General features: G+C 45.9%; 1 protein-coding gene across 1 annotated transcript in view; it reads right to left on the bottom strand.

The window, feature by feature from the left end:
* Positions 1-25,887, bottom strand: part of PFAS (phosphoribosylformylglycinamidine synthase) — a 57,962-nt gene that overhangs the window by 3,184 nt on the left and 28,891 nt on the right. The window contains exons 6-11 of the mRNA XM_077192890.1: positions 24,909-25,014; positions 17,554-17,694; positions 15,517-15,641; positions 10,418-10,546; positions 5,010-5,141; positions 4-61 (exon numbers count right to left, since the gene is read on the bottom strand). Coding sequence (XP_077049005.1) covers positions 4-61; positions 5,010-5,141; positions 10,418-10,546; positions 15,517-15,641; positions 17,554-17,694; positions 24,909-25,014 — 691 coding nt within the window. The remainder of the gene's footprint in view (positions 1-3; positions 62-5,009; positions 5,142-10,417; positions 10,547-15,516; positions 15,642-17,553; positions 17,695-24,908; positions 25,015-25,887) is intronic.

The following is a 25,887-nucleotide window of genomic DNA, read 5'->3' on the forward strand; positions in this document are numbered from 1 at the left end:
GGCTTGATCCACTCCCGGCGCTGGCCCCCGGGCAGCACCTGCCCGAAGGAGCGGGCGAAGCCTGCAAAGCCCAAAATCCATGAAATTCCACCCAAATTTACCCAAAATCCCCGAAAAAACCCGGCCAAAATCGGCCAAAATCGGCCAAAATCGGAGAAACCCGAATACGGCAAAAAAAAAGGGTAAAAAACAGCCCCAAATTATCCGAAAATCGCCACCAAATAAAACAAAAATCAGCCAAAAGTATCAGCCAAAAACAGCCAAATCAAAGAACATAAAATACTCCAAAAATCCCCCAAAATCAACCAAAAATCCCAGCCCAAATCACCCCAAAATCCCCCAAAAAATCCAAATTGGAGAAACCCAAAATGCCCCAAAATCCCCCAAAAATCCAGCCCAAATCACTCCAAAATACCCAAATCAAAGAAACCAAAAATCCCCCAAAATCCCCCAAAAATCCCAGCCAAATCACCCCAAAATACCCAAATTCGAGAAACCCAAAATCCCCCAAAATCCCCCAAAATCACCCCAAAATCCCAGCCCAAACCACCCTAAAATACCCAAATCAAAGAAACCAAAAACCCCCAAAATCGCCCCAAATTCCCAGCCCAAATCCCCCCAAAATACCCAAATTGGAGAAACCCAAAATCCCCAAAAATCACCCAAAAATCCCAGCCCAAATCACCCGAAAATCCCCCAAAATCACCCAAAATACCCCCAAAAATCCCAGCCCAAATCACCCCAAAATCCACCAAAAAATCCAAATTGGAGAAACCCAAAATCCCAAAAATCCCCCAAAAATCAACCAAAAATCCCAGCCCAAATCACCCCAAAATACCCAAATTGGAGAAACCCAAAATCCCCCAAAATCAACCAAAAATCCCCCAAAATCATCCCAAAATCCCCAAAAATCCCCCAAAAAATCCAAATTGGAGAAACCCAAAATCCCAAAATCCCCCCAAAATCAACCAAAAATCCCAGCCCAAATCACCCCAAAATACCCAAATTGGAGAAACCCAAAATCCCCAAAATCCCGGCCCAAATCACCCCAAAATCCCCAAATTGGAGAAACCCAAAATACCCCAAAATACCCCAAAAATCCCAGCCCAAAATCCCCCAAAATCCCCCAAAAATCCCAGCCCAAATCCCCCAAAATACCCAAATCAAAGAAACCCAAAATGCCCCAAAATCCCCCAACAATCCCAGCCCAAATCACCCCAAAATCCCCCAAAAATCCCAGCCCAAATCACCCTAAAATACCCAAATTCGAGAAACCCAAAATCCCTGAAAATCCCCCCAAAATCACCCAAAAATATCAGCAAAAACACCCCAAAATACCCAAACTGGAAAAACCCAAAATCCCCCAAAATCCCCCCAAAATAAACCAAAAATCCCAGCCCAAATCACCCCAAAATACCCAAATCAAAGAAACCCAAAATCCCCCAAAATCCCCCAAAATCACCCAAAAATATCAGCCAAAAACACCCAAATCAAAGAAACTGAAAATCCCCAAAATCACCAAAAATCCCAGCCCAAATCACCCCAAATACCCAAATTCGAGAAACCCAAAATCCCCAAAATTGCCCCAAAATCCCCCAAAAATCCCAGCCCAAATCACCCTAAAATACCCAAATTGGAGAAACCCAAAATGCCCCAAAATCAACCAAAAATCACCCAAAATATCAGCCAAAAACACCCAAATCAAAGAAACTGAAAATGCCCCAAAATCACCAAAAATCCCCCAAAAATCCCAGCCCAAATTTCCCCAAAATCGCCCCAAAATCCCAGCCCAAATCACCCCAAAATACCCAAATCAAAGAAACCCAAAATCCCCCAAAATCGCCCCAAAATCCCCCCAAAAATCCCAGCCCAAATCTCCCCAAAATACCCAAATTGGAAAAACCCAAAATGCCCCAAAATCCCCCAAAATCCCCCCAAAAATCCCAGCCCAAATCCCCCCAAAATGCCCCAAAATCCCAGCCCAAATCACCCCAAAATACCCAAATTGGACAAACCCAAAATCCCCCAAAATCCCCCAAAAATCCCAGCCCAAATCACCCCAAAATACCCAAATCAAAGAAAACCCAAAATCCCCCCAAATCACCCCAAAATCCCCCAAAAATCCCAGCCCAAATCACCCCAAAATCCCCAAATCAAAGAAACCCAAAATCCCCAAAATCGCCCCAAAATCCCCCAAAAATCCCAGCCCAAATCACCCCAAAATACCCAAATTGGACAAACCCAAAATCCCCCAAAATTGCCCAAAATCCCCCAAAAATCCCAGCCCAAATCACCCTAAAATACCCAAATTGGAGAAACCCAAAATGCCCCAAAATCAACCAAAAATCACCCAAAAATATCAGCCAAAAAACACCCAAATCAAAGAAACTGAAAATGCCCCAAAATCACCAAAAATCCCCCAAAAATCCCAGGCCCAAATTGCCCCAAAATCGCCCCAAAATCCCAGCCCAAATCACCCCAAAATCCCAAAATCAAAGAAACCCAAAATCCCCCAAAATTGCCCCAAAATCCCCCAAAAATCCCAGCCCAAATCACCCCAAAATACCCAAATTGGACAAACCCAAAATCCCCCCAAAATGCCCCAAAATCACCCAAAAATCCCAACCCAAATCACCCCAAAATACCCAAATTGGAGAAACCCAAAATTGCCCAAAATCCCCCCAAAATCCCCCAAAAATCCCAGCCCAAATCACCCCAAAATACCCAAATTAGAGAAACCCAAAATGCCCTAAAATTGCCCCAAAATCCCCCAAAAATCCCAGCCCAAATCACCCCAAAATACCCAAATTGGAGAAACCCAAAATGCCCCAAAATCACCCAAAAATATCAGCCAAAAACACCCCAAAAATCCCAAATTCGAGAAACCCAAAATCCCCCAAAATCCCCCCAAAATCCTGGCCCAAATCCCCAAATTAGAGAAACCCAAAATGCCCCAAAATTGCCCCAAAATCCCCCAAAAATCCCAGCCCAAATCACCCCAAAATACCCAAACTGGAGAAACCCAAAATCCCCCAAAAATCCCCCAAAATCAGCCCAAAATCCCCCAAAAATCCCCCAAAAAACCCAAATTGGACAAACCCAAAATGCCCCAAAATCCCCCAAAAATATCAGCCAAAACCACCCAAATCAAAGAAACCAAAAATCCCCCAAAATCGCCCCAAAATCACCCAAAAATCCCAGCCCAAATCACTCCAAAAAACCCAAATTGGAGAAACCCAAAATGCCCCAAAATCCCCCAAAATCCCCCAAAAATCCTCAGCCTAAATCACCCCAAAATACCCAAATTGGAGAAACCCAAAATGCCCCAAAATCACCCAAAAATATCAGCCAAAAACACCCCAAAAATCCCAAATTCGAGAAACCCAAAATTCCCCAAAATCACCAAAATCCCCCAAAAATCCCAGCCCAAATCACCCCAAAATCCCCAAATTGGAGAAACCCAAAATCCCCCAAATTTACTCTAAAATTGGTCCAAAATCAGCCCAAAAATGCCCCAAAATGATCCCAAAATTGCCCGAAAATCCCAACCAAAATCCGAAAATCAGAAAAACCCAAAATCCCTCAAAATTCACCCCAAAATTCGCCCCAAAATCAGCCAAAAATTGCCCCAAATTTACCCTAAAATGGTCCCCAAATGTCCCCAAATTGTCCCTAAACCCCAAAAGCTCCAAAAATGCCCCAAAATGTCCCCACATTGTCCCCAAAACTCCTAAAATTGGCCCCAAAATTGGCCCCAAACCCACCCTGAAATGTCCCAAGAAATGACAAAAAAAAGTCCCAAAAATTCCTCCAAATGTCCCAAAATTGTCCCCAATTGTCCCCAAACCCCCCCAAAATTGTCCCAAATTATCCCCAAACGTCCCCAAAGTGTCCCCAAAACCTCCCAAACTTGTCCCAAAATGTCCCCAAATGTCCCCAAAGTGTCCCAGAACTGTTCTCCAATGTCCCCAAAATGCCTCCGAAATGTTCCAACTGTCCCCAAACACCCCCAGATTGTCCCCAAAGTGTCCCCAAAACCTCCCAAACTTGTCCCAAATCGTCCTCAGGTGTTGTCCTCAGGTGTCCTCAAATGTCCCCAAAATGTCCCCAAAAATGTCCCCAGATTGTCCCCACAATGTCCCAGAACTGTTCTCCAATGTCCCCAAAATATCCCAGATTGTCCCCAGAGGTCCCCAAAGTGTCCCCAAAACTGCCCCTAATCATCCCCAGAACCTCCCAAAACTGCCCCAAAACTTCCCAAACTTGTCCCAAATTATCCCCAAATTGTCCCCAAAGGTCCCCAAAACTGCCCCCAAACTTGTCCCAAAGTGTCCCCAAAAATGTCCCAAAACCTCCCAAATCGTCCCCAAAATGTCCCCAGAACCTCCCAAACTTGTCCCAAATTGTCCCCAGATGTCCCCAAACATCCCCAAAACTGCCCCAAAACTTCCCAAACTTGTCCCCAGACCTGCCCCAAAATGCCCCAAAACTGCCCAAACTTGTCCCAAATTGTCCCCAACATGTCCCCAAAGACCTCCCAAACTTGTCCCCCAATGTCCCCAAAGTGTCCCCAGAACCTCCCAAAAATGCCCCCAAACTTGTCCCAAATTATCCCCAAACCCCCCCAGGTGTCCCCAGCTGTCCCCAAATGTCCCCAAAACTGCCCCAAAGTGTCCCCAAAACCTCCCAAACTTGTCCCCAAACATCCCCAAAACGTCCCCAAAACTTCCCAAACTTGTCCCAAAGTGTCCCCAAATTGTCCCCAAAGGTCCCCAGGTGTCCCCCAATGTCCCCAAAATGTCCCCAAAACTGCCCCAAAACTTCCCAAACTTGTCCCAAATTGTCCCCAAAACTGCCCCAAATCATCCCCAGAACCTCCCAAAAATGCCCCCAAACTTGCCCCAAATTATCCCCAAACAGCCCCAAAACTGCCCCAAAACGTCCCAAATTATCCCCAAATTATCCCCAAACCCCCCCAAATGTCCCCAAACCCCCCCAAATGTCCCCACCTGCCAGCAGGGGCTCCCCGAATTTGTTGCCGTAGTCGCTGGCGCCATCGCTGGCCCCGATCGCCACCTCCAGGGGCCGGGCAAAGGATGAGGGGTACGGGGCCAGGGCATCCTCCCAGGGCTGCTCGTAGCCTAAATTGGGCCAAAAAAACAAAATTTTGGGCAAAAATATAAATATGGGGAAAAAACCCAAAAATCGGGAGAGGAAAAGGCGAAAAAACGGGAAAAAAACTCAAAAAAATGGGAAAAAAAGCCCCAAAAAATGAGCGAGAAAAGCCCAAATTTAGGGGGAATTTGGGGGATTTTTCACCAATTTTTGGGGGAATTTTTGGGGAATTTTTGATAAATTTTGGGGGGATTTTTTTGGGATTTTTGGGGAATTTTTGGGGAATTTTTGATAAATTTTGAGGCGATTTTGGGGAGAATTTTTGGGGATTTTTTCACAATTTTTTGGGGGTTTTGGGGGGTACGGGGACAGGGGATCCTCCCAGGGCTGCTCGTAGCCTAAATTGGGGAGAAAAACCAGGAATTTGGGCAAAAATCAAAAATTTGGAGAGAAAAACTCCAAAAAACCGGAAAAAAACCAAAAAAAATGGGAAAAAAACCCCAAAAAATGAGCGAGAAAAGCCCAAAAAATGAGCGAGAAAACCCCAAATTTGGGGGATTTTTCACCAATTTTTGGGGGATTTTTTGGGGGATTTTTCACAAATTTTTGGGGGATTTTTGGGGAATTTTTGATAAATTTTGAGGCGATTTTGGGGAGAATTTTTGGGGATTTTTTCACAAATTTTTGGGGGTTTTTGGGGGGTACGGGGCCAGGGGATCCTCCCAGGGCTGCTCGTAGCCTGAATTGGGCAAAAAACCAAAAATTTGGGCAAAAATAAAAAATTTGGAGAAGGAAACACAAAAAAACGGAAAAAAACCCAAAAAAAACGGGAAAAAAACCCCAAAAAATGAGCGAGAAAACCCCAAATTTGGGGGATTTTTCACCAATTTTTGGGGGATTTTTTTGGGGATTTTTCACAAATTTTTGGGGGATTTTTGGGGAATTTTTGATAAATTTTGAGGCGATTTTGGGGAGAATTTTTGGGGATTTTTTCACAATTTTTTGGGGGTTTTGAGGGGTACGGGGCCAGGGCATCCTCCCAGGGCTGCTCGTAGCCTAAATTGGGCCAAAAAAACAAAATTTTGGGAAAAAATCAAAAATTGGGGAAAAAACCCCAAAAATCGGGAGAGGAAAACGCGAAAAAATGGGAAAAAAACCCCAAAAAATGGGCGAGAAAAGCCCAAAAAATGAGCGAGAAAACCCCAAATTTAGGGGAATTTTGGGGGGATTTTTCACCAATTTTGGGGGAATTTTTGGGGATTTTTCACCAATTTTTGGGGAGAATTCAGGGAAATTTGGGGGAATTTTTTGGGATTTTTCACAAATTTTTGGGGATTTTTTGGGGGATTTTTTCACAAATTTTTGAAGGATTTTTGGCGGTACGGGGCCAGGGCATCCTCCCAGGGCTGCTCGTAGCCTAAATTGGGAGAAAAAACCAAAATTTTGGGAAAATATAAAAAATTGGGGGAAAAAAAGACAAAAAAATGGGAAAAAACCCCAAAAAAATGGGAAAAAAAACCGCAAAAATGAGCGAGAAAACCCCAAAAAATGAGCGAGAAAACCCCAAAAATGGGGAATAAAACCCCAAATTTAGGGGGAATTTACACAAATTTTTGGGGATTTTTCACAAATTTTTTGGGGATTTTTGGGGAATTTTCGATGGATTTTGGGGCATTTTTTTGGAATTTTTTCACAAATTTTTTGAGGATTTTTCACAAATTTTTTGGGGATTTTTTCACAAATTTTTGAAGGGTTTTGGGGGGTACGGGGACAGGGGATCCTCCCAGGGCTGCTCGTAGCCTAAATTGGGCCAAAAAACCAAAATTTTGGGCAAAAATATAAAAAATGGGAAAATATAAAAAAAATCGGGAGAGGAAAATGTGAAAAAATGGGAAAAAAACACAAAAAATGGGAAAAAAAGCCCCAAAAATGGGTGAGAAAAGCCCAAATTTATGGGGATTTTGGGGGATTTTTCACAAATTTTTGGGGAGAATTTGGGGGAATTTGGGGGAATTTTTTGGGATTGTTCACAAATTTTTGGGGATTTTTTGGGGTGATTTTTGAGGGTTTTGGGGGAATTTTGGGGGATTTTTCACAAATTTTGGGGGATTTTTGGGGGATTTTTGATAAATTTCTTGGGGATATTGGGGGGAATTTCTGGGGATTTTTCACAAATTTTTGGGGGGAATTTTTGGGGGATTTTTCACAAATTTTTGGGGATTTCTTGGGGTGATTTTTGAGGGTTTTCGGGGATTTTTCACAATTTTTTGAAGGATTTTTGGGGGTTTTTGGGGGGTACGGGGCCAGGGGATCCTCCCAGGGCTGCTCGTAGCCTGAATTGGGCAAAAAAACAAAATTTTGGGGAAAAATATAAATATGGGGAAAAATAGAAAAAATTTGGAGAGGAAAACACGAAAAAATGGGAAAAAACACAAAAAAATGGGTGAGAAAAACCCAAAAAATGGGGAATAAAACCCCAAATTTGGGGGGATTTTTCACCAATTTTTGGGGAGAATTCAGGGAAATTTGGGGGAATTTTTTGGGATTTTTCACAAATTTTTGGGAATTTTTTGGGGTGATTTTTGAGGGTTTTGGGAGGAAATTTCAGGGATGTTTGGGGAATTTTTTTGGGAATTTTTAGGGGATTTTTGGGGAATTTTTGATAAATTTTTGGGGATTTTTTCACAATTTTTTGGGATTTTTCACACATTTTTGAAGGATTTTTGGGGGATTTTTCACCAATTTTTGGGGGATTTTTTTGGGATTTTTCACAAATTTTTAGGGGATTTTGGGGGATTTTTGAGAAATTTTGGGGGATTTTTTTGGGATTTTTTCACAAATTTTGGGGATTTTTCACAATTTTTGAAGTATTTTTGGGGGTTTTTGGGGGGTACGGGGCCAGGGGATCCTCCCAGGGCTGCTCGTAGCCTAAATTGGGCCAAAAACCAGAAATTTGGGCAAAAATCAAAAATTGGGGAAAAAACCCCAAAAATCGGGAGAGGAAAACGCGAAAAAATGGGAAAAAAAACCCCAAAAATGGGCGAGAAAAGCCCAAAAATGGGGAATAAAACCCCAAATTTAGGGGGATTTGGGGGGAATTTTTCACCAATTTTGGGGAGAATTTGGGGGAATTTTTGGGGAATTTTTTGGGGAATTTTCCCAAATTTTTGGGGGATTTTTGGGCTGATTTTTGAGGGTTTTGGGGGGGATTTTTGGGTTTTTGGGGGGATTTTTGGGTTTTTAGGGGTTTCTGGGTGGGTTTTTGGTGGTTTTTGGGGTTTCTGGGGTGGGTTTTCGGGTTTTCAGGATGGGGGTTTTGGGGTTTTTGGGGTGGTTTTTAGGGTTTCTGGGTGGGTTTTTGGTGGTTTTAGGGGGTTTTGGGGCAGTTTTTGGGGTTTTCAGGATGGGTTTTTGGGTTTTTTAGGGTGGTTTTGGTGGTTTCTGGGGTGGGTTTTGGGGTGGTTTTAGGGGTTTTTGGGGTTTTCCGGGTGGGTTTTTGGGGTTTTCAGGATGGGGTTTTTGGGGTTTTTTGGGGTGGTTTTTGGGGTTTTCTGGATGGGTTTTTGGGGTTTTTAGGGTGGTTTTGGTGGTTTCTGGGGTGGGTTTTTTGGGGTTTTTGGGGGGGTTTTTGGGGTGGTTTTTGGGGGGGTTTTGGGGGCAGTTTTTGGGGTTTTTAGGGGTTTCTGGGTAGGATTTTGGTGATTTTGGGGTTTTTGGGGTGGTTTTTGGGGTTTTCAGGATGGGTTTTTGGGGTTTTTGGGGTGGTTTTTGGGGTTTTCTGGATGGGTTTTTGGGGCGGTTTTGGGGTTTTTAGGGGTTTCTGGGTGGTTTTTGGAGTTTTTGGAGTGGTTTTTTTGGGGTTTTCTGGGTGGGTTTTTGGTGATTTTAGGGGTTTTGGGGTGGGTTTTTGGGGTTTTTAGGAGTTTCTGGGTAGGATTTTGGTGATTTTGGGGTTTTCAGGATGGGTTTTTGGGGTTTTTAGGGTGGTTTTGGTGGTTTCTGGGGTGGGGTTTTTGGGGTTTTTGGGGTGGTTTTTGGGGTGGTTTTTGAGGTTTTTGGGGGCAGTTTTTGGGGTTTTTAGGGGTTTTGGGGTAGGATTTTGGTGGTTTTGGGGGTTTTCTGGGTGGGTTTTTGGGGTTTTCCAGGTGTTTTTTGGGGTGACTTTTAGGGTGGTTTCTGGGGTGGTTTTTGGGGTTCCTGGGGTGGTTTTTGGGGTTTTTGGGGGTGCTGAACCCGGATTTTGGGTCATTTTTGGGCTATTTTGTGTCTCTCACCGGGTATGAGCAGGTTCCCGAAGCAGCACTGGGGTTTTTGGGATGGTTTCTGGGGCAGTTTTTGGGGTTTCTGGGGTTTTCCGGGTGGGTTTTTGGGGTTTTTGGGGGTGCTGAACCCGAATTTTGGGTGGTTTTTGGGTTTTTCGGTGTCTCTCACCGGGTATGAGCAGGTTCCCGAAGCAGCACCGGGGTTTTCAGGATGGGATTTTGGGGCGGTTTTTGGGGTGGTTTCTGGGGTTTTCTGGGGTGGTTTTTGGGGTTTTTGGGGGTGCTGATCCCAAATTTTGGGTCATTTTTGGGTTTTTCGGTGTCTCTCACCGGGTATGAGCAGGTTCCCGAAGCAGCACCGGGGTTTTCAGGGGTTTCATTTTGATGGTTTTGGGGCAGTTTTTGGGGTGGTTTTTGGGGTTTTGGGGGTTTTTTGGGGGTGGTTTTTGGGGTTTCTTGGGGTGCTGAACCCAAATTTTGGGTCATTTTTGGGTTTTTCCGTGTCTCTCACCGGGTATGAGCAGGTTCCCGAAGCAGCACCGGGGTTTTCAAGATGGGTTTTTGGGTGGGTTTCTGGGGTTTTCTGGGTGGGTTTTGGGGCAGTTTTTGGGGTTTTTAGGTTTTTCTGGGGTGGTTTTTGGGGTTTTTGGGGGTGCTGATCCCGAATTTTGGGTGGTTTTTGGGTTTTTCGGTGTCTCTCACCTGGTATGAGCAGGTTCCCGAAGCAGCACCGGGGTTTCTGGGGTGGATTTTGGGGTTTTCAGGATGGGATTTTAGGGGTTTCTGGGGTGGTTTTTGGGGTTTTTGGGGGTGCTGAACCCAAATTTTGGGTCATTTTTGGGTTTTTCGGTGTCTCTCACCCGGTACGAGCAGGTTCCCGAAGCAGCACCGGGGTTTTCTGGGGTTTCATTTTGATGGTTTTGAGGCAGTTTTTGGGGTTTTCTGGGGTGGTTTTTGGGGTTTCTGGGGTGGTTTTTGGGGTTTTTGGGGGTGCTGAACCCGAATTTTGGGTCATTTTTGTGCTATTTTGTGTCTCTCACCGGGTATGAGCAGGTTCCCGAAGCAGTACCCCGCCGTGCCCGCGATGACGTGCGCCCCCCTCCCCGTGCACTGCACGTCCCGGATGCGGCCCCCGGTGCCGGTGGTGGCGCCGCTGAACGGGGCCACGGCTGCCAAAAACATACAGGGAAATACAGGGAAATAGTGAAAAATGGTAAAAAACCAGCAAAAAACAGCAAAAATACAGGGAAATACAGGGAAATACTGAAAAAAAATGGTGAAATACAGAAAAAATACAGGGAAATACAGGGAAATACAGGGAAATACAGGAAAAATGGTGAAATACAAGGAAATACAGGAAAATATAGGGAAATACAGAAAAAATGGTGAAATACAGGGAAATACAGGGAAATACAGGAAAAATGGTGAAATACAGGAAAATACAGAAAAATAGAGCAAAAAAACAGGAAAATAGAGGAAAAAAACCCAGAAAAATAGAGCAAAATAGAGCAAAATACAGGAAAATACAGGAAAATACAGGAAAATACAGAAAAAACAGAAAGATACAGGAAAATACAGGGAAATACAGGGAAATACAGGGAAATACAGGGAAATACAGGGAAATACAGGAAAAATGGTGAAATATAGGAAAATACAGGGAAATACAGGAAAATACAGGAAAATACTGAAAAAACAGAAAGATACAGGAAAATACAGGGAAATACAGGGAAATACTGAAAAAATGGTGAAATACAGGAAAATACAGGGAAATACAGGGAAATACAGGGAAATACAGGAAAAATGGTGAAATACAGGAAAATACAGGGAAATACTGAAAAAAACTGAAAAAACCAGTAAAATACAGGGAAATACAGGGAAATACAGGGAAATACAGGGAAATACAGGGAAATAGTGAGAAAATGGTGAAATACAGGGAAATACAGCAAAATACAGCAAAAAACCAGGAAAATAGAGGAAAAAAACCCAGAAAAATAGAGCAAAATAGAGCAAAATAGAGGAAAATACAGGAAAATACAGGAAAATACAGAAAAAACCAGAAAGATACAGGAAAATACAGGGAAATACAGGGAAATACAGGGAAATACAGGGAAATACAGGAAAATACTGAAAAAATGGTAAAATACAGGAAAATACAGAAAAACACAAGAAAATACAGGGAAATACAGGGAAATACAGGGAAATACAGGAAAATAGAGAAAAAACCCAGAAAAATAGAGCAAAATAGAGCAAAAAAGAGCAAAAAAGAGCAAAATACAGGAAAATACAGGAAAATACAGAAAGATACAGGAAAATACAGGAAAATACAGGAAAATACAGGGAAATACAGGGAAATACAGGAAAATGGTGAAATACAGGAAAATACAGGGAAATACAGGGAAATACAGGAAAATACAGGGAAATACAGGAAAATACAGGAAAATACTGGAAAAATGGTGAAATACAGGAAAATACAGGAAAATACTGAAAAAAACTGAAAAAAACAGTAAAATACAGGAAAATACAGGGAAATACAGGGAAATACAGAGAAATAGTGAAAAAATGGTGAAATACAGGAAAATACAGAAAAATAGAGCAAAAAAACAGGAAAATAGAGGAAAAAAACCAGAAAAATAGAGCAAAATAGAGCAAAATACAGGAAAATACAGAAAAAACCAGAAAGATACAGGAAAATACAGGAAAATACAGGAAAATACAGGAAAATACAGGAAAATACTGAAAAAAACGGTAAAATACAGGAAAATACAGGGAAATACAGGGAAATACAGGGAAAAACAGGGAAATACAGGGAAATAGAGAAAAAATGGCAAAAGAACAGAAAAATACAGGGAAATACAGAGAAATACTGGGAAATACTGAAAAAATGGTGAAATACAGGGAAATACAGAGAAATACAGGGAAATACAGGAAAAATGGTGAAATACAGGAAAATACAGGAAAATACAGGGAAATACAGGGAAATACAGGAAAAATGGTGAAATACAGGAAAATACAGGAAAATACAGGGAAATACAGGGAAATACAGGAAAAATGGTAAAAAACCAGAAAAATACAGAAAAATAGAGCAAAATAGAGCAAAATACACCAAAATACACCAAAAATACAGCAAAATACACCATAAAAAACCACCGAAATACACCATAAAAAACCACCCAAAACCACAGGTGAGACACCCAGGCCACGCCCACTCGGCTTGACCCCTGAGTGACCCCTGAGTGACCCCTGAGTGACCCCTGAGTGACCCTGAAGTGACCCCTGAGTGACCCCTGAGTGACCCAATGACCATTGACCACTGACCACTGACCACTGACCATTGACCATTGACCACTGACCATTGACCATTGACCACTGACCATTGACCATTGACCACTGACCATTGACCACTCCCATTGACCACTGACCATTGACCACTGACCATTGACCATTGACCACTGACCACTGACCACTGACCACTGACCATTGACCACTGACCATTGACCACTGACCATTGACCATTGACCACTGACCACTGACCACTGACCACTGACCACTGACCATTGACCACTCCCATTGACCACTGACCACTGACCATTGACCACTGACCATTGACCACTGACCATTGACCATTGACCACTGACCACTGACCACTGACCACTGACCATTGACCACTGACCACTGACCATTGACCATTGACCATTGACCACTGACCACTGACCACTGACCACTGACCATTGACCACTGACCATTGACCATTGACCATTGACCATTGACCAGAGTGACCATTGACCATTGACCATTGACCATTGACCATTGACCATTGACCATTGACCATTGACCACTGACCATTGACCACTGACCATTGACCATTGACCACTGACCACTGACCATTGACCATTGACCACTGACCACTGACCACTGACCACTGAACATTGACCATTGACCATTGACCATTGACCATTGACCATTGACCATTGACCATTGACCACTGACCATTGACCATTGACCATTGACCATTGACCATTGACCACTGACCACTGACCATTGACCATTGACCACTGACCATTGACCACTGACCACTGACCATTGACCATTGACCATTGACCATTGACCACTGACCATTGACCATTGACCACTGACCATTGACCACTGACCATTGACCATTGACCACTGACCATTGACCACTGACCATTGACCACTGACCATTGACCATTGACCACTGACCATTGACCACTGACCACTGACCATTGACCATTCCCATTGACCACCATTGACCATTGACCACTGACCATTGACCATTGACCACTGACCATTGACCTGAGTGACCACTGACCATTGACCATTGACCACTGACCACTGACCATTGACCATTGACCATTGACCATTGACCACTGACCATTGACCATTGAACATTGACCACTGACCATTGACCACTGACCATTGACCATTGACCATTGACCATTGACCATTGACCACTCCCATTGACCATTGACCATTGACCACTGACCACTGACCATTGACCACTGACCATTGACCATTGACCATTGACCATTGACCACTGACCATTGACCACTGACCATTGACCATTGAACATTGACCACTGACCATTGACCATTGACCATTGACCATTGACCATTGACCACTCCCACTGACCACTGACCATTGACCATTGACCATTGACCACTCCCATTGACCATTGACCACTGACCATTGACCACTGACCATTGACCACTGACCACTGACCATTGACCACTGACCATTGACCACTGACCACTGACCATTCCCACTGACCACTGACCATTGACCACTGACCATTGACCATTGACCATTGACCACTGACCATTGACCATTGACCACTGACCATTGACCATTGACCACTGACCATTGACCATTGACCATTGACCACTGACCACTGACCATTGACCACTGACCATTGACCACTGACCATTGACCATTGACCACTGACCATTGACCATTGACCATTGACCATTGACCATTGACCACTGACCATTGACCACTGACCATTGACCACTGACCACTGACCATTGACCACTGACCATTGACCACTGACCATTGACCATTGACCATTGACCATTGACCACTGACCACTGACCATTGACCACTGACCATTGACCATTGACCATTGACCACTGACCATTGACCATTGACCATTGACCATTGACCATTGACCACTGACCATTGACCATTGACCATTGACCACTGACCATTGACCATTGACCATTGACCACTGACCACTGACCATTGACCACTGACCACTGACCAATGACCACTGACCACTGACCATTGACCATTGACCATTGACCACTGACCACTGACCATTGACCATTGACCATTGACCACTGACCATTGACCACTGACCACTGACCACTGACCACTGACCACTGACCATTGACCACTGACCACTGACCACTGACCATTGACCACTGACCACTGACCATTGACCAGAGTGACCATTGACCATTGACCACTGACCATTGACCATTGACCACTGACCACTGACCATTGACCATTGACCATTGACCATTGACCACTGACCATTGACCATTGACCATTGACCATTGACCATTGACCACTGACCACTGACCACTGACCATTGACCACTGACCACTGACCATTGACCATTGACCACTGACCATTGACCGTTGACCACTCCCACTGACCATTGACCATTGACCATTGACCATTGACCACTGACCAGAGTGACCATTGACCATTGACCATTGACCATTGACCACTGACCATTGACCATTGACCATTGACCGTTGACCACTCCCACTGACCATTGACCATTGACCACTGAACACTGACCACTGACCACTGACCATTGACCACTGACCAGAGTGACCACTGACCATTGACCATTGACCATTGACCATTGACCATTGACCATTGACCACTCCCATTGACCATTGACCATTGACCACTCCCACTGACCATTGACCATTGACCATTGACCACTCCCACTGACCATTGACCATTGACCATTGACCACTCCCATTGACCATTGACCACTCCCACTGACCATTGACCATTGACCACTCCCACTGCCCACTGACCACTCCCACTGCCCCCTGACCACTCCCCCTGCCCCCAGCCTGACCCCTGACCTATGACCCCGGCTGACCCGTGGGGAAGTTGTGTGTCTCCGCCGTGAAGGTCACGTGACGCACGCTCGTCCTCCTCTCGTAGGGGCCGGGCCCGGCCGGGTCCTGCGGCCACAGCGCGGCCACGGGGACGCCGCGGATGGCGCTGGGGGCAAAGGTCACGCTGGCTGTCCCCAGGTGTGTCCCCAGGTGTGTCCCCAGGTGTGTCCCAGGTGTGTCCCAGGTGTGTCCCAGGTGTGTCCCCAGGTGTGTCCCAGGTGTCCCCAGGTGTCCCCCAGGTGTGTCCCAGCTGTCCCCAGGTGTCCCCAGGTGTCCCCAGGTGTGTCCCAGGTGTGTCCCCAGGTGTGTCCCCAGGTGTGTCCCAGGTGTGTCCCAGGTGTCCCCAGGTGTGTCCCCAGGTGTGTCCCAGGTGTGTCCCAGCTGTCCCCAGGTGTGTCCCAGGTGTGTCCCAGCTGTCCCCAGGTGTCCCCAGGTGTGTCCCAGGTGTCCCCAGGTGTGTCCCAGGTGTGTCCCCAGGTGTGTCCCAGGTGTGTCCCCAGGTGTCCCCCCAGGTGTGTCCCAGGTGTATCCCAGGTGTCCCCAGGTGTGTCTCGGGTGTGTCTCAGGTGTGTCCCCAAGTGTCCCCAATTATCCCAGGTGTCGCCAGGTGTGTCCCCCCAGGTGTCCCCCCAGGTGTCCCCCCAGGTGTGTCCCAGGTGTCCCCAGGTGTGTCCCCAGGTGTGTCCCCAGGTGTGTCCCCAATGTCCCCAGGTGTGTCCCAGGTGTATCCCAGGTGTGTCCCAGGTGTCCCCAGGTGTGTCCCCAGGTGTGTCCCCAGGTGTCCCCAGGTGTGTCCCCAATGTCCCCAGGTGTGTCCCAGGTGTGTCCCAGGTGTGTCCCAGGTGTCCCCAGGTGTGTCCCAGGTGTGTGCCAGGTGTGTCCCAGGTGTGTCCCCAGGTGTGTCCCCAGATGTCCCCAGGTGTCCCCATGTGTCCCCAGTTATCCCAGGTGTCCCCAGGTGTGTCCCAGGTGTGTCCCCAGGTGTGTCCCCAGGTGCGTCCCAGGTGTGTCCCCAGGTGTGTCCCCATATCCCCCCACCTGTCTCCAGGTGTCCCTCCAGGTATCTCAGGTGCCCCCAGGTGTCCCCAGCTGTCCCCAGGTGTGTCCCCACCTGTCCCCACGTCCCCCCAGGTGTATCCCCCCCACTTGTCCCTGTGTCCCCTCAGGTATCTCAGGTGTCCCTAGGTGTGTCCCCGTGTCCCCCCCATGTCCTCTCAGGTGTGTCCCCATGTCCCCAGGTGTGTCCCCACCCACGCAGGTGTCCCCAGGTGTGTCTCGGGTGTGTCCCAGGTGTGTCCCCACCCCCCAGGTGTCCCCAGGTGTTTCTGTGATGTCCCCAGGTGTGTCCCCCCACCTGTCCCTGTGTCCCCCCAGGTATCCCAGCTGTCCCCAGGTGTGTCCCCGTGTCCCCCTATGTCCCCATGTCCCCTCAGGTGTGTCCCCACCTGTCCCCAGGTGTGTCCCCATCCCCCCCAGGTGTCCCCAGGTGTCCCCAGGTGTCCCCTCCCAGGTGTCCCCAGTGGTCCCCAAGTATCTCAGGTGTCCCCAGCTGTGTCCCCATGTACCCCCATGTCCCCATGTCCCCCCAGGTGTGTCCCCATCTGTCCCCAGGTGTGTTCCCCCACCTATCCCTGTGTCCCCCCAGGTATCTCAGGTGTCCCCAGGTGTGTCCCAGGTGTCCCCATGTCCCCCCACCTGTCCCTAGGTGTGTCCCCGTGTCCCCCCATGTTCCCATGTCCCATCAAGGTGTGTCCCCAGCTGTCCCCAGGTATGTCCCAAGATGTCCCCAGGTGTCCCCTCAGGTGTGTCCCCCCCCCCATCCCCCCAGGTGTCCCCCCAGGTATCTCAGGTGTCCCCAGGTGTGTCCCCATATCCCCCCATGTCCCCATGTCCCCCCAGGTGTTTCCCCACCTGTCCCCAGGTGTGTCCCCAGGTGTGTCCCCAGGTGTCTCCCATGTCCTCCCAGGTGTATCCCAGGTGTCTCCAGGTGTCCCCCCATGTCCCCCCTGTCCCCCCACCTGCTGTTGTCACAGAATTTGATGACGTTGTTGGGGTGGGAGGAGCTCTGGGTGTCCATGAGGGAGCGGAACAGGGTCTGGGCCACGGGGCAGCCGTCCAGGGTCACGTGACCGCGGAAGAACCAATGGCGGCTGTGCTCGCTGGGGGGAGAGAGCCATGACGTCATCATCAGTGTGACGTCATCAGTGTGACATCATCACAGAGATTGGGCCACAGGGGAACCACCCAGGGTCATGTGACTGCTGAAGAACCAATGACAGCTGTGCTCGCTATGGGGACAGGGATGATGTCATCTGTGTGACATCATCATTGTGACATCATCACAGGGTCTGGGCCACGGGGCAGCCGTCAAGGGTCACGTGACCGCAGAAGAACCAATGATGGCTGTGCTCACTATGGGGACAGATATGATGTCATCAGTGTGACGTCATCACAGAGACCCGGGCACAGGGGAGCCAGCCAGGGTCATGTGACCACGGAATAACCAATGGCGGCTGTGCTCGCTGGGGGGAGAGACAGGGATGATGTCATCAGTGTGACATCATAAGTGTGACGTCATCAGTGTGACATCATCAGTGTGACGTCATCACAAAGAGACGGCCACAGGGGAGCCCTCCAGGGTCACATGACCACGGAAGAACCAACGGCGGCTGTGCTTGCTGGGGGGAGACAGGGATGACATCATCAGTGTGATGTCATCAGTGTGACATCATCAGTGTGACGTCATCACAGAGACCCGGCCACAGGGGAGCCAGCCAGGGTCACGTGACCGCGGAAGAACCAATGGGGGCTGTGCTCGCTGGGGGGAGAGAGGGATGACGTCATCGTCTGTGTGACGTCATCAATGTGACGTCATCACAGAGACCCGGGCACAGCGGAGCCCTCCAGGGTCATGTGACCACGGAAGAACCAATGGCGGCTGTGATTGCTATGGGGAGAGAGGGATGACGTCATCATCAGTGTGACGTCATCGGTGTGACGTCATCACAGAGACCCGGGCACAGCGGAGCCCTCCAGGGTCACGTGACCACGGAAGAACCAATGGCAGCTGTGCTTGCTGTGGGGACAGGTATGACGTCATCACAGATGTGACGTCATCAATGTGACGTCAATAGTCTGACGTCATCACAGAGATTGGGCCACAGGGGAGCCAGCCAGGGTCATGTGACCGCAGAAGAACCAATGGCGGCTGTGCTCGCTATGGGGAGAGAGCTATGACGTCATCATCAGTGTGACGTCATCAGTGTGACATCATCACACAGACTGGGCCACAGCAGAGCCCTCCAGGGTCACGTGACCGCGGAAGAACCAATGGCGGCTGTGCTCGCTGGGGGGAGAGAGCCATGACGTCATCAGTGTGATGTCATCAGTATTACGTCATCAATGTGACGTCATCACAGAGACCCGGCCACAGGGGAGCCAGCCAGGGTCACGTGACCATGGAAGAACCAATGGCGGCTGTGCTCGCTATGGGGAGACAGGGATGACATCATCAGTGTGATGTCATCAGTGTGACGTCATCAGTGTGACGTCATCACAGAGACCCGGCCACAGGGGAGCCGTCCAGGGTCACATGACCGCGGAGGAACCAATGGCGGCTGTGCTCGCTGGGGGGAGAGAGGGATGACGTCATCAGTGTGACATCATCACATGTGTGACATCATCAGTGTGACGTCATCACAGAGACCCGGGCACAGGGGAGCCCTCCAGGGTCACATGACCACAGAAGAACCAATGGCGGCTGTGCTCACTATGGGGAGAGAGCCATGACGTCATCATCTGTGTGATGTCATCATCAGTGTGACGTCATCACAGAGATTGGGCCACAGGGGAACCACCCAGGGTCACGTGACTGCTGAAGAACCAATGACAGCTGTGCTCGCTATGGGGACAGGGATGACGTCATCTGTGTGACATCATCAGTGTGATGTCATCACAGAGACTGGGCCACAGGGGAACCGTCCAGGGCCACGTGACTGCAGAAGAACCAATGATGGCTGTGCTCACTATGGGGACAGATATGATGTCATCAGTGTGACGTCATCACAGAGACCCGGGCACAGGGGAGCCAGCCAGGGTCATGTGACCACGGAAGAACCAATGGCGGCTGTGCTCGCTGTGGGGAGAGACAGGGATGATGTCATCAGTGTGACATCATAAGTGTGACGTCATCAGTGTGACATCATCAGTGTGACGTCATCACAGAGACCCGGCCACAGGGGAGCCAGCCACGGTCACATGACCACGGAAGAACCAATGGCGGCTGTGATTGCTATGGGGAGAGAGGGATGACGTCATCATCAGTGTGACGTCATCAATGTGACGTCATCACAGAGACCTGGACACACGGGAGCCAGCCAGGGTCACATGACCGCGGAAGAACCAATGGCGGCTATGCTCGCTATGGGGAGAGAGCTATGACGTCATCATCTATATGACATCATCATGGGTATGACGTCATCACAGGTACAACAAGTTTGGGAATTTTGGGGTTTTTTTTTTCTTTTGTTTTTTAATTTTTTGGGATTTTTTGGGGGGGGGGGAATTTGGGAGGAATTTTTGGAAAATTTTTCTGAATTATTTCAGGAATTTTTGGGGGATTTTGTAGGGATTTTGGGGTTTTGTGAGATTTTTATGGGATTTCTGTAGGTTTTCAGTGGAATTTTGGAGAATTTTAAGGAATTTTGTGAGATTTCAGTGGGATTTTTGTGGGATTTCCCTGGAATTTTTCCAGAATTATGTAGGATTTTGCAGGATTTGGGGATTTGGGTGTTTTTCTGTGGTTTTTTGGTATTTTTCTGTGATTTTTGGTGATTTTTGCCCTCACCTGTTGCTCTGGGCCAGCTCAAAGAGCTCCAATGAGGTCGGGAATTTCCGGGATTTTTATGGGATTTTCATGGGATTTATGCAGGAATTCCCTGGGATTTTGTAGGATTTTGGTGTTTTTCCAGGATTTGGGTATTTTTCTGTGGTTTTTTGGGTATTTTTGCCCTCACCCATTGCTCTGGGCCAGCTCAAAGAGCTCCAATGAGGTCGGGAATTTCCAGAATTTTCTCAGATTTTTATGGGATTTTTGTGGGATTTTAATGGGATTTTTGTGGGATTTTTGCAGGAATTCACTGGGATTTGGGGGGATTTTTGTGTTTTTCCAGGATTTTGGGGTTTTTCTGTGATTTTTGGGGATTTTTGCCCTCACCCGTTGCTCTGGGCCAGCTCCAAGAGCTCCAATGAGGTCGGGAATTTCCAGAATTTTCTCAGATTTTTATGGGATTTTTGTGGGATTTTTATGGGATTTTTGTGGGATTTTTGCAGGAATTCACTGGGATTTTGTAGGATTTTGGTGTTTTTCCAGGATTTTGGTGGGTTTTTTGTGGTTTTTTGGGGATTTTTGCCCTCACCTGTTGCTCTGGGCCAGGTCCAAGAGCTCCAATGAGGTCGGGAATTTCTGGGATTTTTATGGGATTTTTATGGGATTTTTGTGGGATTTTTGTGGGATTTTTGTGGGATTTTTGCAGAATTTCACTGGGATTTTGTGGGATTTTGGTGTTTTTAGGGGATTTTGGTGTTTTTCTGTGGTTTTTGGGTATTTTTTCTGTGGTTTTTGGGGGTTTTTGCCCTCACCTGTTGCTCTGGGCCAGCTCAAAGAGCTCCACAGAGGTCGGGAATTTCTGGGATTTTCTCAGATTTTTATGGGATTTTTGTGGGATTTTTGCAGGAATTCACTGGGATTTGGGGGGATTTTTGTCTTTTTCCAGGATTTTTTGGTATTTTTCGGGGTTTTTTGGGTATTTTTGGCCTCACCTGTTGCTCTGGGCCAGGTCCAAGAGCTCCAATGAGGTCGGGAATTTCCAGGATTTTCTCGGATTTTTATGGGATTTTTATGGGATTTTTGTGGGATTTTTGCAGGAATTCACTGGGATTTTGTAGGATTTTGGTGTTTTTAGGGGATTTTGGTGTTTTTCTGTGGTTTTTGGGTATTTTTCTGTGGTTTTTGGGTATTTTTGCCCTCACCTGTTGCTCTGGGCCAGCTCAAAGAGCTCCACAGAGGTCGGGAATTTCTGGAATTTTCTCAGATTTTTATGGGATTTTTATGGGATTTTTGAGTGATTTTTGTGGGATTTTTGTGGGATTTTTGCAAAATTTCCCTGGGATTTTGTAGGATTTTGGTGTTTTTCTGGGATTTGGGTGTTTTTCTGTGGTTTTTGGTGATTTTTGCCCTCACCTGTTGCTCTGGGCCAGCTCAAAGAGCTCCAATGAGGCTGGGAATTTCCGGAATTTTCTCGGATTTTTATGGGATTTTTGTGGGAATTTTGTGGGATTTTTGCAAGAATTCCCTGGGATTTTGTAGGATTTTGGTGTTTTTCCAGGATTTTGGTGTTTTTCTGTGGTTTTTTGGTATTTTTCGGGGTTTTTTGGGTATTTTTGCCCTCACCTGTTGCTCTGGGCCAGCTCCAAGAGCTCCAATGAGGTCGGGAATTTCTGGAATTTTCTCGGATTTTTATGGGATTTTTGTGGGATTTTTGTGGGATTTTTGCAGGAATTCCCTGGGATTTTGTAGGATTTTGGTGTTTTTCTGGGATTTTGGTGTTTTTCTGGGATTTTTGGGGGTTTTTGGCCTCACCTGTTGCTCTGGGCCAGCTCAAAGAGCTCCAATGAGGTCGGGAATTTCTGGAATTTTTGTGGGATTTTTGTGGGATTTTTGCAGGAATTCCCTGGGATTTGGGGGGATTTTTGTCTTTTTCCAGGATTTTGGTGTTTTTCTGTGGTTTTTTGGGGATTTTTGCCCTCACCTGTTGCTCTGGGCCAGCTCCAAGAGCTCCACAGAGGTCGGGAATTTCTGGGATTTTCTCGGATTTTTATGGGATTTTTATGGGAATTTTGTGGGATTTTTGTGGGATTTTTGTGGGATTTTTGCAGGAATTCCCTGGGATTTTGTAGGATTTTGGTGTTTTTCTGTGGTTTTTTGGTGATTTTTGCCCTCACCTGTTGCTCTGGGCCAGCTCAAAGAGCTCCAATGAGGTCGGGAATTTCTGGAATTTTCTCGGATTTTTATGGGATTTTTATGGGATTTTTGCAGAATTTCACTGGGATTTTGCAGGATTTGGGTGTTTTTCTGTGGTTTTTGGGGATTTTTGGCCTCACCTGTTGCTCTGGGCCAGCTCCAAGAACTCCAATGAGGTCGGGAATTTCCAGAATTTTCTCAGATTTTTCTGGGATTTTTATGGGATTTTTGTGGGATTTTTGTGGGATTTTTGCAAAATTTCACTGGGATTTTGTAGGATTTTGGTGTTTTTAGGGGATTTTGGTGTTTTTCTGTGGTTTTTGGGGATTTTTGGCCTCACCCGTTGCTCTGGGCCAGCTCCAAGAGCTCCACGGAGGTTGGGAATTTCCAGAATTTTCTCAGATTTTTATGGGATTTTTGTGGGATTTTTGTGGGATTTTTGAGATATTTTTGAGAGATTTTTGGGGGATTTTTGTAGGATTTTGGTGTTTTTCTGGGATTTTGGTGTTTTTCTGGGATTTTTGGGGGTTTTTGGCCTCACCTGTTGCTCTGGGCCAGGTCAAAGAGCTCCACGGAGGTCGGGAATTTCCGTGATTTTCTGGGATTTTTGTGGGATTTTTATGGGATTTTTGTGGGATTTTTGTGGGATTTTTGTGGGATTTTTGCAGAATTTCACTGGGATTTTGTAGGATTTTGGTGTTTTTCTGTGGTTTTTGGGGTTTTTGGCCTCACCTGTTGCTCTGGGCCAGGTCCAAGAGCTCCAATGAGGTCGGGAATTTCTCAGATTTTTCTGGGATTTTTCTGGGATTTTTGTGGGATTTTTGTGGGATTTTTGTGGGATTTTTGCAGGACTTCACTGGGATTTTGTAGGATTTTGGTGTTTTTCTGTGGTTTTTGGGTATTTTTCTGTGGTTTCTGGGTATTTTTGCCCTCACCTGTCGCTCTGGGCCAGCTCAAAGAGCTCCAATGAGGCTGGGAATTTCCGGAATTTTCTCGGATTTTTATGGGATTTTTGTGGGATTTTTATGGGATTTTTGTGGGATTTTTGCAGGAATTCACTGGGATTTTGCAGGATTTTTGTGTTTTTCCAGGATTTTGGGGTTTTTTTTGGATTTTTGGGTATTTTTGGCCTCACCTGTTGCTCTGGGCCAGCTCCAAGAGCTCCACAGAGGTCGGGAATTTCTGGAATTTTCTCAGATTTTTATGGGATTTTTGTGGGAATTTTGTGGGATTTTTGCAGGAATTCCCTGGGATTTTGTAGGATTTTGGTGTTTTTCCAGGATTTTGGGTATTTTTCTGTGGTTTTGGGGGTTTTTGCCCTCACCTGTTGCTCTGGGCCAGCTCAAAGAGCTCCAATGAGGTCGGGAATTTCTGGGATTTTCTCGGATTTTTATGGGATTTTTGTGGGAATTTTGTGGGATTTTTGTGGGATTTTTATGGGATTTTTATGGGATTTTTGCAGGAATTCACTGGGATTTTGTAGGATTTTGGTGTTTTTCTGTGGTTTTTGGGTATTTTTTGGGGTTTTTTGGGGGTTTTTGCCCTCACCCGTTGCTCTGAGCCCGGTCAAAGAGCTCCAATGAGGTCGGGAATTTCCAGGATTTTTATGGGATTTTTGTGGGATTTTTGAGGGATTTTTGTGGGATTTTTGTGGGATTTTTGTGGGATTTTCATGGGATTTTTGCAGGAATTCCCTGGGATTTTGTAGGATTTTGGTGTTTTTAGGGGATTTTGGTGTTTTCTGTGGTTTTTTGGTGATTTTTGCCCTCACCTGTTGCTCTGGGCCAGCTCCAAGAGCTCCAATGAGGTCGGGAATTTCCAGAATTTTCTCAGATTTTTATGGGATTTTTATGGGATTTTTGTGGGATTTTTGTGGGATTTTTGCAGGAATTCACTGGGATTTTGGGGGATTTTGATGTTTTTCTGTGGTTTTTGGGTATTTTTGCCCTCACCTGTTGCTCTGGGCCAGCTCAAAGAGCTCCAATGAGGTCGGGAATTTCTGGAATTTTCTCGGATTTTTATGGGATTTTTATGGGATTTTTATGGGATTTTTGTGGGATTTTTGCAGGAATTCACTGGGATTTTGTAGGATTTTGGTGTTTTTCTGGGATTTGGGTGTTTTTCTGTGGTTTTTGGGGATTTTTGGCCTCACCTGTTGCTCTGGGCCAGCTCCAAGAGCTCCACAGAAGTCGGGAATTTCCGGGATTTTTCTGGGATTTTTGTGGGATTTTTATGGGATTTTTGCAGAATTTCACTGGGATTTTGTAGGATTTTGGTGTTTTTCCAGGATTTTGGTGTTTTTCTGTGGTTTTTGGGTATTTTTTGGGGTTTTTTGGGGGTTTTTGGCCTCACCTGTTGCTCTGGGCCAGGTCAAAGAGCTCCACGGAGGTCGGGTTCCTCCCGGCCTTCTGGAAGAGCTGAGTGTAGAACTCCAGGTCCCACGAGTCAAAGGCCAGGCCTGGACAGGGAAAAATAATCACAAAAAGTTCCCAAAAAGTTCCCAAAAATTCCCAAAAAAATTGCCCCAAAATTCCCAAAAAAAATCGCCCCTTTAAATACTTAAAAATTCCCAAAAGTTAGGAAAAAAATTGCCCCCAAAATGACCAGAAATTCCCACAAAATTCAAAAAAATACTCCCCTCTCTAAGCAAATAATAATTCTTAAAAAAATTCACCCAAAAATTTCCAAACAATTACCAAAAAAAATTCTACAAAAAATTTCCCAAAGAATTTCACCAAAAAATCCCCAAAAAATTACAAAAAAATTCCACAAAAAAATCCAAAATAAATTCACCAAAAAATTCCTAAAAATTTACAAAAAATTCTCTAAAAATTCCCAAAGAAATTCACAAAAAAAAAATCCTAAAAAATTACAAAAAAAATCCACAAAAAATTCCCAAAGAAATTCACAAAAAAAATCCCAAAAAATTACAAAAAAATTCCACAAAAAATTCCCAAAGAAATTCACCGAAGAATTAAAAAAAAATACAAAAAAATTCCACAAAAAATTCCCAAAGAAATTCACCAAAAAAATTCCCAAAAAATTACAAAAAAAATCCACAAAAATTCCCCAAAGAAATTCACCGAAAAATTCCAAAAAAAATTCCACAAAAAATTCCCAAAGAAATTCACCAAAAAAAATCCCAAAAAATTATAAAAAAATTCCACAAAAAATTCCCAAAGAAATTCACCAAAAAATTCCTAAAAAATTACAAAAAAATTCCACAAAAAATTCCCAAAGAAATTCACCAAAAAATTCCTAAAAAATAAAAAAAAAATCCCCAAAACTTCATTAAAATTTCCCCTAAAATTCCCAACACTTAAAAAAAAAT

Source organism: Agelaius phoeniceus, chromosome 36 (genome assembly GCF_051311805.1).
Source record: "Agelaius phoeniceus isolate bAgePho1 chromosome 36, bAgePho1.hap1, whole genome shotgun sequence".
Taxonomy (NCBI): Eukaryota; Metazoa; Chordata; class Aves; order Passeriformes; family Icteridae; genus Agelaius; species Agelaius phoeniceus.